General features: G+C 47.1%; 1 protein-coding gene across 1 annotated transcript in view; it reads left to right on the forward strand.

Moving 5' to 3' along the window:
• The window catches only part of LOC132571667 (uncharacterized), a 139269-nt gene that overhangs the window by 36895 nt on the left and 86989 nt on the right, over positions 1–15385 (forward strand). Inside the window, exons 2-3 of the mRNA XM_060238460.1 lie at positions 673–1459; positions 11961–12333. Coding sequence (XP_060094443.1) covers positions 673–1459; positions 11961–12333 — 1160 coding nt within the window. The remainder of the gene's footprint in view (positions 1–672; positions 1460–11960; positions 12334–15385) is intronic.

Consider the following 15385-nt stretch of genomic DNA (forward strand, 5'->3'; position numbering starts at 1 on the left):
AAAAATTTCCCTTTTGCTTAGGGCCAACAGAGGAAAAGCTCAGGCTCTAAGACTTTTAAAACCTTTTGGTAAACTCAGAACTGCCCTACTAAGGAAAGGTGCAGTGCCAGTGACTTTTGATGGTTTGGAGGCAGAGGCTAGAGAAAAGCCCCTCCTGAGGAGCTCAACAATGTGTGCAAGGCCATAAGCCCATGCCACAAACATTTGTTAGTGTTGCAGAGAACTAAGGAAGGTCCTGCAACTGCCTCCTTTACTTGTGAGGCACACAGACGTGTCCTGCAAGTTCTTTGCTCCCCAATAAGCAGGAAAAGTGCCAGGGAAGGCTCCTGCATCAGTTAATTTTGGTGGCCTGTGGTTAGGCACCTAACAGTGCGGGAAAACCAGCCCTGCAAGTAAAGTTAGAACTTTGAAAGGAACTAAATTGTAAGCTATGGAAATCTTTGCCAAAAAGGGAGAACTCCCCAAGTTGGAGAAATGGTTAATAAAGAAAGGGGACAACCCCTGGAACAAGGGAATCTTTAACCAAGGCTCTGATCCCCTTCAGTCCTTTAGAGATATATTTGAGGAGAACTGTAGCAACAAAACAATAAGTTCGGGCAAAAGAGACCTTTTTGCGACATGGGGTTTGTTTGAAGCCCTACGGGATAGCACTACCTTGATTAAACAACTCAGGGAACAGCTTACCCAAAGGGACCAGCAAATAGAACAGCAAGAGGTGCAGATAGAAAAAAAGGAACAAGAATTTGAGGAAATTCTTAAGAGACATGCAGAGGTGCTGGAGAATGAGTTCCGGAAGCATACAGCGGAAAAAGAACTCTTACTCCAGTCTCATGCAGCAGAGATAGATACAATTCGGCAAAACCATGAGGCAGAAAAAGCAGAATTTTGGCAAAACCATGTGGCAGAGAAGAAACTCGTGCTCCAGGCTCATGCAGCAGAACTGGAGCAACCCTTTCAAAGCCATGTGGCAGAGAAAGAGCAGATCCTCATGAGTCACGAGGCAAAAGTAAAGCAAATGCTAGAGACTCATGAGAAAGAAAGGACAAGATTGAGTGAAGGACATGAAATACATGTCAGGAAGATTATGAAGGAGAATAATAGTCTGAGATGGGAGATCCAAAATTTAAAGGACAAGGTGGACGACCTTAAACTGGAGAAACGCACCTTAACCCTAGAACAGCAAGACATGCTGCCTGCTCTAAGAAAGGCCCAAATGCAGGTAGCCTCTTTGGAAAAAGAATTAGAACAAGCTAAAGACAGAAATAGTAAGTTGCAACATGCCGTTGAAATTGTTACAGAAAAGATCCGAAAAAACAGAGAAGCAGCCAATCATGAGGCATGTAAAAAGGAGATTGCCTTGCTGCATCAAAAGCTAGACCGTAAAAACGCTCTTATAGCGACGGTCTCTCCATCCACCCTTTATGCTTTTTCGGACGAGGAAAGCGAGGATGAAGAGGTGGTAGAAGGAAATAAAAGCAGGTCAGCCCCAGTCCGTCCTGTGGTCACTAAAAAGACCACAGCCAGAAAACAGAATGGAGCTGAATCTGTAAAAGTAGTGAAGGAAACCAGATCTTGGGGAGCAGAGGACATTAAAATGGCTGCCAGCTTCCTTGGCCCCTATAACATAGACACCTCAGTGTTGTGGATGGCCAGCGCTAGAATTCACTACAAAGAAGCCTCCTTAACTGAATTAAACCATGTGCTGAGATTATGCGCCTCAGGCCCTGAACTAGACAAAGTAAGAAATGTAATGTATCGCCTGAACCTGTCTAATGCCACCATCTTAGAATGGATGGCTGAGGTACTATCTGCCACCTGGGATGGAGAGGATATAAAAGATTTCTACCATCAGACCTTACAAGGTCATGATGAGCATCCAGTGAGCTATCTAATAAGGAAGAAATTCCTAGCAGAAGCAGCTAAGGTAGTATTACCCAAAGACAATGGGGAACCAGATTATGAGAATCAAAATTTCATATCCGATGTGATCAGAGGTCTCAATATACCCACCTTGAGGTGCTATGGCATAACAGCCCTGGTAAACACCACCTGGAAAGATCTAGAGGCTAATCTTGACAGAGTTGGCAATTTTATGGAAAGAGAGAGTAGAATGAAAGCTGACTATGCAAAAAGGGAAATAGTTCATGAAGACTACACAGCTAGATTAAGTGCTCATGAGAAGGAGATAGCAAATTTAACCCACTCTCTCCATGAGGTCAAATGGAGACTGGAGAATGCTTTAAAGCATGCCCAAGTCTCTGAACAAAGAGTTGCTGTTTTAGAAACACAGCTCACTCAGGCACAATATAATCAAGAGCAGGGTGGGCATGGAAAAGAGAGCCAGAACTGGAAGTTCCACAACAATGGCCTTGGTTCCAGCTCTTCTTGCCATCCCCAGCTTGCCCCAAAGGTTCCCCTATACAAGCAGGCTTATGCTCCTGGGCAACCCTGGCCTCAGCGGACCCCTCGAGACAAAGTCAGAATGGCAGCTTGGTCCCAGCTTAGAGCCACTGGAGCAGACATGAAGCAATTTGATAAGCAGCCCACACATGTGCTACTTGCTGCACTTTCAGAAGCCATGAAGCCACCAGGGCACATGGCTCCCAATGCCACAGGGTTTGCAGAAAATGGAGATAGCTTCCCCAAAGCTACTGCTTTGGAAAATTTCCCTAATAAGGAAGGGGTAGGGAAACTTACAAATCCTACTCAGGAAAAAGATTTAGAAATCCAACAGCTTGCTGAGAAAAATCTGGAACTTCAGCAAAAGTTAGAAGCTAGTAAAGAAAAGGAAACTGCCAGTCTCCTGCAACATGTCCTGGAGTCTTGCAGGGCCACAGAGAGGAGACTGGAAATCCTGGAAGTGCTGGATAAAAGGAAACATGGCGGGGCAGACCCAGCTGTGCAGCCCCAGACTTCTTTCCTCCATGAAAATGAGAAAACAGTCCCTGTTTCAGTTCTCTTACCCCAGAATCATGAAGGAAATGTGGTCTCTGAGCCTATGCAGAGTTCCACAATCATGGCACAAGGTATTCATTTTAGCAAGGACTTGCTCCAGACACTCCTACATGAGCAAGTCTCAGCCCTTCTGGCTAGAAATTTACTGTCTTTATCTCATCCCATTTGGGGAATTTGAAAGCCAGAATTCGGTGGAACTTCAGAGAATGGTAGTCCCACATGGGCAAGCAAGGTTCCTTTGTCTCTGAACCTCCCCCCACCCAAAGGAAAATCTAACATCTAGACTTGAATGTCTCTTAAAACAGAGAGATCTGGCTTTATTAGGTTTAAAGGTAACAAGGGCGCCTTTCCCTTGACTAAATAAGAAAACATACAAGCAATGACTTGGACTACAATTAGACCAGGCCATTTCTCCAGGTAAGGCCTGGAGATCTCCTGGAATCCCAGCAAGGGTTCCAGCCTGCAGTTAGTTTCTCTGCAGGGTAATGGGAGCTTGATGTAGTATGTATTTAGTCTAACCCTTTAAAAATGCCAGCATCAAGTACCTGAGAAAGAGAGACTGAACTAGTTTTTGTTAATTCAAAGCATTCAGAGCAAAATGTAAGAAACTGACTGTTTTTAACTTTCAAATTGGCTGAATGAAAATTTGTGAAACTCCCAAGTTCATCTTCCTCTCTCTTGCTTATAAAGTCAAAAAAAAATATTTATTTCCTCAGTTCTATGAATGTTAAATGGTATAGCCTCTGAGCTTGTACAGAGTGCCTGCAGATTGGCCCAAATAGAACTGGCTAAAGTATTGCAAATGCTCAGCACTCCTGCCATCAGGAAGAAATGCTAATTGTTCTCCCTCTTGCTCAATGGAAATCTGTAGCAGTAAAGATTTGATAAGCAACTAAGCAAAGGGATAGAATTTTAAATGCATTGCCCTGAGAAATTAAATTTTTGTTTATCTCGGGTCTCCCTAAGGTACAAGCAACTCAGTGTCTTTGAGAGAGAGAGAGAGCCTCATTGTCTTGTAAGAAGTGTTGCCTCTCCTTCTCAAAGGTCACAGCAACACAAGACAGCTAACCTCAAATGGGCAAGTCTGTCATTTAAATCTGAAAGTACAGAAAGGAGAACCTCCAGCTGCAAGAGCAGCAACAACTAATGTAGTACTGATTGGCAAATCTCCTGCAGACCCTCTTGAAAATAAAATCAGCCAAATTCAGCTTGAGTCAAAGAAACTGGGAAAAGAGTTACAATTTTGAGCCCCACCCAGGCAGAAAGCTCATTATTCTCCTCCTCCACCTTTCTTTGTAAAAATTTATCAGGATTAGATAAGAGTACTGGCCAAATCCATTGTGTCTGTTTTAGCCTTTTGTTAAAGCTAAGCCCTCACTTTACCCAAGAGGGAAGGAATTTTGGTTTGTCTGTTAAAACCCTCCCCGCCTTCTTCATCTAGGGGGGGTGGAAATACAGTTGAGGTATTTTTGTGCTATTTTGAATTCTCATCTTCTGATTTTGGGTCTAAAAAGATATAATTTCAAAAGTTTTCATTACCAAACCTTTTTTTTTTTATATTGCAGTCTCTCACAGAGACAGCCTCTTCCCAGCCAGAGAAATACCTGGGTGGAAGAGGGGCATACTACTTTGTTTTTGGTAAGGTCGCCAGTCTCCAGGTGGGACCTGGAGGTCTCTCCCAAAATCATAGCCTTTCCCCCAGTACATTGAGGCTAGTGCCTCTGGAGGAAATAAGTGTCCAAGGAAATGGACTGCATGCCTTGTGATTTTCAAATTTGACCCAAATTTCTAGAAATCTCCAGCCTGGAGCTGGCATCCCAAAGTTCTACTTACAGCCAATCCTTCTCTGCTAGAGAAAATCCTCTGCCTGTAAACTGCCCTAATACTAAGAGTGACTGGTACCAATCTCTCCTATACTTAGATTTTGTAGCTTTAATTTTAAGGGAAACACTTTTAAGAAATTGCTCCTCAAAGTCTATTGGGCATTCCCAGTGCTTTGTAGTAAAAGGAAAATGCTTTACAATCTATAGGCCCTTTGCTAAACATTAGAGCTAAGAAAATTTTATCTCACAAAGTTTGGTTCCTACAAGAAGTATAGAACATCTGCACACTTTCTTGGGGTAAAATTACCCTCTCCCTGTGCTTTTTCTCTCTTAAGCCTCAAGAACTAATACTCTTGTTTTGACAGAATTCCTGAAGGTTTTTGGTCTCCATTAGAAATTTGGATTCCTCAAATGTACTTCAACTATTGATATCTTCATTTTCTCTCTGAATGCCATTTGCATCATCAATCTTCCCTTTTAGCTATTTGGGTGAAGCTTGAGTTTTAATTGTAGTTTAATCCAGTCTGCCTGTGGAAAGAGGTATCCACATGTTCTTAAGAGGCCCCAACTTGTGGGCTCAGTATCTTTGGTTGGTCTTAAGTAATATAATGACCAATGGATGGTTCTGCCTCCACCTATAATATATATCTTGTTAGAGCTAGACTTTCTCTGAGCGAAAACCCTTTTCTATTTTCCATGTTCTCAAGGAAATGAGCAATAACTTGTTAGATTCTTAATGTAGATTCCTCAGGGTTCATTTCTAATCATGATTTTCTACTTGCTACTAAATGTCCTTTTGTGTTATTTTTGCATCTATAACCAGTTGGCTGAGCCTATTAATGCTCCCCAATTCAAGTCTTGTTGTATCATGTTCAAATGTTGGTCTACTTGGTATTTCTGACAGCATGTTGCCTTCCAGCAACACATTCTTTGCACTCTGTGTATGCACAGAGGAAAATCGTTCTCTGGCACAAGCCTTAAACCTGGAGCATTGTGCCATCATCTTAGTTTTGCCTTTTACTCCATAAAAGGTTTCTCCTTCAAGGGATATGCTTTCGTGCTTCAAGTCTTTCTTTTGACTTGCCCTTGCAACAACTAAGCATTTTTCTCTTGGTACTACAGATGCCGTGCCACATCTTTTCTCTTTTTATGAATTGTTTTAGTGTGTTTGTCCAGGTATTAACCAGTATTTGATTTCTAGGATGTTGTAACTGTTTTGATAAGTTTGCTCATCTTTCCTTTCAATATAGATGTGCAGGGAATCTGGACCTGCAAATCAAGTCTAATGCATGCTCAGTAGTTCTAATTGTTGATAGTCCTGTTAAGAATTGTTTTATGTATGTGTAACCATTATGTTGCTTTTCAGAGTTCTGGTTTTGTTAAGTTTTTGTTGAAATCTATGCTCACATGTGAGACCCCCATACCGAGATCGTTTCAGCTGAACTGGCCCAGAGAAAAACTGGATTTAGTGGGACCTGATCAGCTCACTTATGTCCAGGTTTTTAATTTCTCTGCTCCAGCTCACCTGTCATTTTGGGTATGATCCCTCTCATATAAAGCTAGCTAGCATTGTTCTATTGAGGCCTCAGTTTTTGTTTTTGAAGTTTTTCTATTGTTTTGACAATTTATTATATTCCAAAGCTATAGCAAAGGTTTTATTTTGTCTCCTCTCTTCTTTGTGAACTATTTTCATCATATGGGGGACGCCCCAACTATGGTCATTTCCCTTGTGCACAATGTTTTGTTTTAAGTTTTATGTTGCAACAAAGTATATTTGGGGTTGTGTTTTCTGAATTGTGTATGTTACTTCCCTTCCTTGACAAGGAAAAAGCCTCCTAAAGTCCTGAATGCTTAGTGTAATAAGGCAAACCTGCCCAATGCAGGCCCCTAACATGACATATGTAAGCTTGTGACGTAAAAGCTCACTGGTCACCATACTCTGGACAGGAGGACACTTCACTAATAGCTTTTTAAGACTCCTTTCTTCATGGTTGAATGTATGCATTTTTGATCTGCTGTCACTGCTCCCTACAATGGTACAGAATCATCTCCATGTTGTCATGTGTGAATGTTTTTGGTTCCTTTTTGGTTCTTTCCTCAAGCCCACTGTTGATCTATGGACCATTGGTGACACAGGAATAAAAGCACCATTGCCAAGTCCATGCTGGGTTACAGGAAGAACTCCCTTTTAGCAACAATAAAGACAGATTTCGCTGGGTGCTAGGGGGGGTGGGAAGACTCTTTGGTTCACCCTCCACTAGGACTTTCACATACCCAATAGGTACATGGAAGAAGATCCTCTTCAAACCCCAGTATAAGAAGCTTATCAAGGGGGGGAGAAGAAGAAAAGAAGACTCAAGATTAAGATATGGATTCACTTGTAACCATGAACTCTAATGTACCTGTGTGTTTTTCTAATCAATTATTGTCATGATTGTGTGTGATTTATGGATCAATTCTTGTTACTTATCTGGTTTAAATAGCAGTAATGATTTTATGAACTCAACTTTTATTTCAATGGTTGTAACCCTGTGTTTTAATACTGTATGCCCTACAACGTTGCCAATGCCTGTTATCCCTGCATCGTAGTATTCAAAGGAAGGAACCTTTGGCCTATTGGAATATTTTTCCAAATTGATTTTTGAGTAGTTTAGATAGTGGCTCCAACCTTTTTAGATAGACGGTACACCCCGGTAGACAATTGAAGCTACGTGGACTCGCCGCCTGTCAACTACAGATATGGACATTGTGTTATTGCAAGACCTCGCCACCAGATGGTGACATAGGTCTTGAGGGGGGGAACTGTGAGGAAAAGCCCCCTACTTTTCATGCATGTGGACATCATGATCGCCAGTGTGGTTGCCAGGGTGCCTGGAGAATTAACTCTCACACATCTGCTCTAAGAAGTGGACTTTGCTTACACTTTCTAAGGCTTATGTGGCAGCTTTGCATTCTACATCTCTGAAGGGTGTGAGCCAGAAATACAGACATGCTCCAGCTGCTCCTTGTGTGCCCAGTCTTGGCCACTGCAGTGGAAGAAGCCACCATGTTTCCAGCCTGGCTCCATGGACCTAGAGCTAACAACAGCAGAATCCAGCTTGCTTTCCTGACCCAAGCTTACCCTGCCAGGCTGAACTCATTCCTTCTTAGTGGGAAAGTCACACTAAGAAAGTCACACTAATTCCCCAATCTCATTTTGAGAGCAGTTTCCCTAACAGGGATGGGTGTCAGTGACTGGGCTTGCTGCGGAATTGTTCAAAAACCCAGTTCTGAAGCCCACTTCCCCCAACCTAGAAGGGATCCATTCATCAGAAGAGAAGGAAAAAGGGGTGTGTGAAAGGATTATTCTGAAGGGGCAGGTGACCTGGGAAAACTCCAGGGAGCTTTCAATAGGGTGTCTGGTCACTGCAACAGTGTTTGAAGTAGATTCTTTGAGGAAGAAAAGTGTGTGTGAAACAATGGTGACGTCAGGGGGAGTGGCTTAATATGCACATGAGTTCACTGTCTATTCCACACGGATTTGTCTTGTTGCCTTTTAAGAGGCGTTTCTGCTTGCCCCTTTCCCTGTTTCTTTCCCGCTGCGTTTTATCATACTTGTAGTCTGCCTCTTGCCCCTGACAAAGGTGGACCATAAATAGGAATAACGATAATCCTGAGCTTTACCTAGTAGGCTGCTCAGAAATGTCCCCTCCTTGTTCATTGGGGGGGGGGCTCTGTGCATGATTGGACACTTAATTCTGCCTGGACACACCTTCCGTGGGAAATGCTTCCTCTTCCCCCTGGGAGCAGAGAGGGGGTGGATCTTCCCTGGCTGGGGGGATGTTGATTGTGGGGTGGCTCCAGCCCCTGAAGGTGGACAATCCTCTCCCTTCTGGGCCAAAACCATTGGCCGCCTCTGATATGCGATGCTAAAAGAAAGCATAAATCTGCTAAAATAAAGATGTAAAAGTACCCGCTCATCTGCTGTGATTTTTGGGAGACAGCCTTTTCCTGGTTCTGGGTATCCCTTGTCTTCAGCAGGAGAGCGAGTGGTCAACAGGACAGGGCCTTCTCAGTGGCGGCACCTCATTGCTAGCCTTGGCTCCCCTTCCTGCAGAGATTTGCCAGGTGCTTATCTAGTGAAAGTTCTCCTTTCTGTCTTGGCCTTGGACTGATTTTTTAAAATTCTTTTCCCAGTTTCCAATGTCTTATTATTCCTAGCAGAGTCTGTTCTTCAAGTGTATGGTGGGTTTATCTGATTTTTGTGTCTGGTTCTGAATGTTTTGTGACTGTTCAGGAAGGCCTCATAAAAGGTGTTTTAGTAAAATGGAAGTGTTTCAAAAGGTACTTTTTAAAATAAAAGGAACTGGATTTGAGCTTGTCTGTGGAGAAATTGTAGGCACCTCCCCCCCCTGTTTCTTTCTTCCCCTCAGGTTGATTCGTTTGTCAGGTGATTAAATTTTTCATTTAGTTGTTTCTCTTATGGTAAAATCCAGTGTTTCTTGGACCTGTTTTACTGGCCTTTCTTGTAGAGCTTTGCCATTCTGTGGTCTTCACAGGAAGGATGGCTGATAGATGAAATCAATGCCAAGCTTTTGCTAGCTGGGAACTTATTTCACGTCATGCAGGTGTCCTGTTTTCTTAAACTGGTGAAATCTGAAAGTTCAGCGTTGGAAGTTCTGCCTTTTTCAGACTCTCTTTTTTGATGATAGCAGGAAGTTGAAGTTATCTTGAAACAACACACTGTTTGGGGAGGGGCTGATGCCTTAAATAACAAATGTGTTTTCGGGGCTTTTTTTTGTAGCAGGAGCTCCTTTGTATATCAGGCACACCCTCCTGATGTAGCCAATCCTCTAAGAGCTTACAGTAGACCCTGTACAGAGGCCTGTAAGCTCTTCGAGGATTGGTTGCATCAAGGGGGTGTGGCCTAATATGCAAAGGAGCTCCTGCTACAAAAAAAGCCCCGTGTGTTTTTGTGATGGGATGCCACTTGGTTGGCCTGCAGGGATTCTTAATTTGGATTAAATGAATGCTCCGGCAACTGACAGTCTGAAAAATATACCACCCAATCTGGTTTTATCTGACAGTTTGTAACCATTTTAATGTTTCACAATAAAGGAGGTTAGGTTTAAGAAGACAGTCAGTGCTGCGTTGACTTCAATTTCTCTACCTTATTTAATTCCTACTGCACTTTTCTCCCTTCGACACAAAGGGGATTACGGGGTTTTAAAAATAATGAATAAAAATGTAGAACAGGTGGAACAGTCGTGTGTCCCCATATGAGGCAAAGAAGAAACACAGAAGTCCTCAGAAATTTCTGGATCTTTTTATGTTTCTGAATATCATCAGGAGAAAATACAAAAATCTTGGAAACCTGTTGGTTGTTCTGGATTATTTGGAAATTTCTGCTCCATCTGCTTTTCCCTCTCCAGTCTTTCTGCATGCAGTTGGGGGGGTGGGGGTGGGCGGGCTCCCTCTGGGTGTCCTGCCCCCCCAGGGAAAGCGTATGCACAATGCATCGATTCTCCTTTCCCGGTGTAGTGAACGCTGCGTGGTCACTGCCTGGCTTTGCCTGGCAGATGGTCACTGCAATGGCCTCTCCTACATTACTGCATCCGTGGCAACACCTTCTCGCTGGTCCCCCCCCCCAGTTTTTCAGAGTTTGCCACGTCATGGTGTGACCGAATGTCCGGCAGTATAACCGGATGGGCAGGCTGGGCTCACCAACCTCGCCAGCCAAGAGAAGGAAAACTCTAACATCAAGCCCGGGCAGATAGAGCTCGTTAATACACCTACCACCTGGAGGACTCGCTGCCGGCGTCCCGGCTTACTTGGCCATGGCAGATGACCCCAAGGTGAAAGGGTGGAGCCAGTACTGCGCACACTGCGCTTCACCTAAAAATTCCTCTGCGCAGGCCTGAAGGGCATATCCACATCCACAACCCACAACACACCAAGTCCTGCAGCGATGGGCAAGGGGCGAAACGGCAGGTGGAAGATGCCACTGGAAGCCGCAGTCCCGATCCTGCATGTAGGCGGTTCAGGGTATTGGTCGCCTGATGCTGACCCGGAGACGAAAGCATTTTTCGGCAGCACCCTGAACGACCAAGCAGCCTTATTTAGGGACAGCACTGTTTGCTCCGTATGGAGAGGGGCCTAGAAAAGGTGGCCTAAACAAAGCTCGTCTCCTCCCCCTTCCCAGTTGGCTAGCCGCGGTCAACGGGTATCCTTACTTGCGGTCGAAAAATAACAACAAAGAAGAATCGCACTGCTACAGCACCAACCCCAAATCAGACTTTTCCCTGCAGCCACTGTGGCCGGACCTGCCTGTCCCGCATTGGTCTTGTCAGCCACCAGTGAGCCTGCAGCAGACGTGGACTACTGCACCCTTCTTAAATCTTTGGTCGCGAAGTCAAGCCGAGAGAGAGAAACCTGCAGTTTCCCACATCAGGACCTAGATATTTGCCACATCAGGGGCCTCCTTCTGAGTGGGACAATGTGTGGGGTACTTTGCTGCAGAACTCAGACGTTGGTCTGAACTTCCATCTTCCTTCCTTCCTTCCTTCCTTCCTTCCTTCCTTCCTTCCTTCCTTCCTTCCTTCCTTCCTTCCTTCCATTTCTAAGATTGTCTTTGTTCTGGGATCATTTCCTATAAAGGTCTCACCACATTTCTCCACTTGCCCAAAAATATAGGCTGCAGGAGATTTTCAGCTGGCCCATCCAGGGAGATCTTTTTTTAAAATATTAACTGTTTCTGTGTAGTTGTGTTAAGTTTTTAAAAATCAATTTCTACATGGGGTCATCCAGGCAGGCGTTGCCAGTGAGCCAGAGTAGTTCTGTTCTGTCTTCTTCTGAAGAAACCAGTCTTTTCAGTCCAGTTCCGGGTTGGGAAATTCCTGGAGATTTCAGGGTGGAGCAAAGGGAAAGGGAGGAGCTTATGGGTGGCGAATGCCATAGACTCCGCCTTCCCCAGGAGCCATTTTCTCCAGAGGAACTGATATCTCTGATGTCTGATGATAAGTAGTGCATCTGTGAGATGTCCAGGTCCCCCCTGGAAGTTGGCATGCCTAGGCTGCATCTGGTTCTCTTCCTTTGGTATTTCCCCACTTCTCTTCCCTCTCCTCAGGCTCTCAGATCCCCTCTCCCCATTCCTTGCCCCATTTTGTTTCCCTCTCCTCTTTCATCCCCCTCGCCCCCACTTAGCCTGGGTCTCCGAAGAGGGGTGGGGGTCTGGGGAGCCCTTCCTCAATTGCAGCCCCCTTAACTCTGCCCCCCTTTCTCTTTGCCCCAGGCTCCTCCTCCCCCCACTCCCTGCGCTACTTCTACACAGCAGTGTCTGAGCCTGGTTCGGGGCTGCCCCAGTTCAGCATCGTGGGCTACGTAGACGACCAGCCCTTCACCAAGTATGACAGCATCACAAGGAGAGATGTGTCCCTGGTTCCCTGGATGGAGAAGGTTGGAAAAGAGGATCCTCAGTACTGGGAAAGGAATACTCAGCTCTCACAGGGCACAGAGGCTGTGTTCCGAGGGGATCTGGTGATTCTGCGGGATCGCTTCCACCAGAAGAACAGCACAGGTGAGGGGAGGGGGAGGGGCCAGCCACAGCATCCCTCTCCCCAGGGCAAGAGGAGGGGGAGGGGCTACACCTCAGGAGGGAGGGGGAAGAAGCCCCCCTCATTGAAGCAGATATGTGGGGAGGGGAGTGGGCAACTGTGCCTCCCCTTGGCCCCAGAGGGGGAGATCAAAGGCAGGTTGGCCATTCTGGGGTGGGGTGGGGTCGGGTCATCCCCCACAAGAGAGGAGGGATGAAAGGAAGTGGGTATGGCAATCCTTCCCCCAGGGGGCTGCTGCCTGGTGGAAGAAGGGCGGACTTTCTATGTGTATGTGTGTGGTGGGGGTGCTTCTCCCTGGAGATAAACTTGTGGGGGTTTTTTACTTCAGAAATTCATGTCCCCCCCTTAAGGTTGACAGCCCCCTCCCACCCCTAAAGGCGAAAGAGGGCCCTGCCTCACCTATATTGGGGGATGGAATCAAAGGTAACCCCCCCCCCCCTTTGGTAGCAGCCCCCACCATGGGAGGAGGGGCTGATGACGCCACCCAGTTCTAGATGGGAGAAATGCAACTTCTGTAGGGGAAGCAGATCCAGTAGACAACAGCCCCCCCATAAAAAAGCCTGACACCACCCCTTTCCCATTACCTGAGAGAAGCAATAGTAGAGTTGGGGATCTCCCCCCTCCCACTTCCCTCTGCCCATCCTGCACTATTTCCTCCTATGAATCTCTCCCCTCCCAATTTCCCCAGGGAAGGGGCTGGGTCTCTTCCTGGGCTGGAGGTGCCCTCCCGCTAGGCTCAGCTTGCAGGCCTGGGGGGAACATAGAAGCAGCAGCAGAGGGAAGGCTGCTATGGGTGGTTCAGGCCCACTTCAGCCCCCCCCCCCCATTGCTCTTGGACTCTGCCTGCCTTCCTCTCAGAGCTCAGGGAGCCCACCTCTGACACCCCCAAGGCCTCCCTCCCCAGGCATCCACTGGTCCCACCCCACTCAAGAGGGGTGCTGGGCCCTGTGTCCTCCAAGCAAGACCCTGACGAGAGCCCCCCCACCTCTCTGCAGGGCTGTTGCTGTGAGGGGGGGGGGGCTGCACTAGGAACACCAGGAGCCCTTCTCTTCAGTCTCTCCCGCTTTAAAGTAAGGGCAACCTATTTGATGCTTCCCCACCCCCACCACAGGGCTTTGTTGCCTCTGGAGTTCTTCCCTGTGCAGATAATCTTCCTCCCTCCATCTCACTCCTTGTGGTGACTTCTTTCTGCTGAAGCTGCCAGCACAGCCCCTCAGTAGCCAGGCGGAGACTCTCACAGGGCTTTTTGTGTCTGTGGCTGGGAGAGCAGGGGGTTGTGGGGGGCTCTGTGATCCCCTCATGGATTCCCTCACGATTTCTGGGTTGCAGGGGTTCTGCCCTTACACCACCTCCTGAAGGGTGTTCTTTTCTTGGAAGCAGACTTTGGCCCAAAACACACACACAGGGAGTTCCCTTCCCTGCCTTCAGGAGGGAATAAGGAGAGGAGAGACTAATCTCTGTGGGAAAGATACCCCTGCCCACGCACCCACCCACACACTTGGGGGAAGCTAAAGGGAAGATAAGGTTGGGCTATTCATCTCTCTGTCTCTCTTAAGTACATTTTGAACCTGCCTCTCCCTCAAAGAGATTTAGGCAGCATGGGGCTGATCAGGAATGGGCCTTCATAGAATTTTAAAATTATCTCATTAGGCTTTAAAATGGTTCAAGAGGGGAGCCTGCTGTCTTGGACTCTGGAGCAGGCCCCGGTTTGGCTGAGGGGAGGGCAGGCTGGTTGCTCCCATGAGCAGTGGCAGTGAGCCCCCCTCCCCCCCCCCGAGCTGTGAGGAGCCCCCTCTCTGGGCTAGTAGCAGAGCCCAGGTGGAGACAGCAGGAGGAGGGCCCTGCGAGCAGCTGGTGTGGTGCTCCAGTGGGGGAGGGTGGGTGGCAGCTGGGAGGCAGGGGAAGAGAGACAGCTCCCCCCCCCCCACTGGAGCAGTGTGGTGCTCCTGAGGTCCCTGCGGAGGAGGGTTCCCATCACCCTCTGAGGAAGGGCTAGAGAAAAGGCACGGGCTCCCATAGGAACCAGAGAAGACCCAGGACTCTGCAGCCAGCACCCGAGGCAGGAAGGAAGAGCCCCCACCAGGCTCACAAAAGGGGGTGAAATCCAAGAGGCCCTGCTTGGAAAGGCCCCCGGAGAGCCAGGCAGCATCTCCACATCCAGCGGGCCCCAAAAGGCCCTTGCGTCTTAACATAGGCATCGTCAGCTGATGCCGCATCTTGGGGGAGGGGGGGAGGAACAGAGGCACAGAGAGAACTACTAGTCGACCATCTTCTTCCCTCTGAGAAGGACAAACACTGAATGCCTTTAACATCTTCCAGTGTCTCCAAAGAGCCTGCCGGAAAGATGCTTCTTCTATATTGGTGGGTTCACTTTTGGCTTGCCTCATTCTCTTTGCCTCCATTTTATCCACACAACAACCCTGTGAGGTAGGCTAAGCCAAGAGTTTTTGACAGGCCCAAGATCTGGCAAACTTCCATGGGAGAGTGCGGGGTCTTCCAGATCCTGTTCCTCCCTCTGACCTCTAAACCACCCTGCCCTCCCTCAGGGACGCTTGGGCTCTACTGCTTCAAATGGTGGCCTTGTTCACAATTGTGAGGTCACCTCTGCCTCAGAGCCTTTCTGGTTTCTCAGCACAAAAAGAGGAAACGACTCTTGTCTTGGGGGTGGGATTCCAGGAAGGGACTCCCCTCCCCCCCCCATGGCATAATAGTGCTTGCCCCACAGTTCTCAGGTTGTCTCTCTTATGTAGGGGATATTGTTTTGGGGCAACCTGGAAGCAGGTTTGGGCTTTCTGGAACCTCCTTCAAAACGTGTCTGCTTCCTGCTTCTGCTCTATTCTCCGGGCAGCTGGATTCAAGTCCAGGAGCCCCTCAGAGATCAAGCAGATTTTTGGGGATGAGATTTGCAGAGTCCAAGCTCCCTTTGTCCACTTTCTGGGCTCTCCAAAATAAAAATGTTAGTGATATTTGGACCTTCATCAATAGGAGAGTTCCATCTGAGGGAATCCCCTCATC

The sequence above is a fragment of the Heteronotia binoei genome, chromosome 5, assembly GCF_032191835.1.
Source record: "Heteronotia binoei isolate CCM8104 ecotype False Entrance Well chromosome 5, APGP_CSIRO_Hbin_v1, whole genome shotgun sequence".
NCBI lineage: Eukaryota > Metazoa > Chordata > Lepidosauria > Squamata > Gekkonidae > Heteronotia > Heteronotia binoei.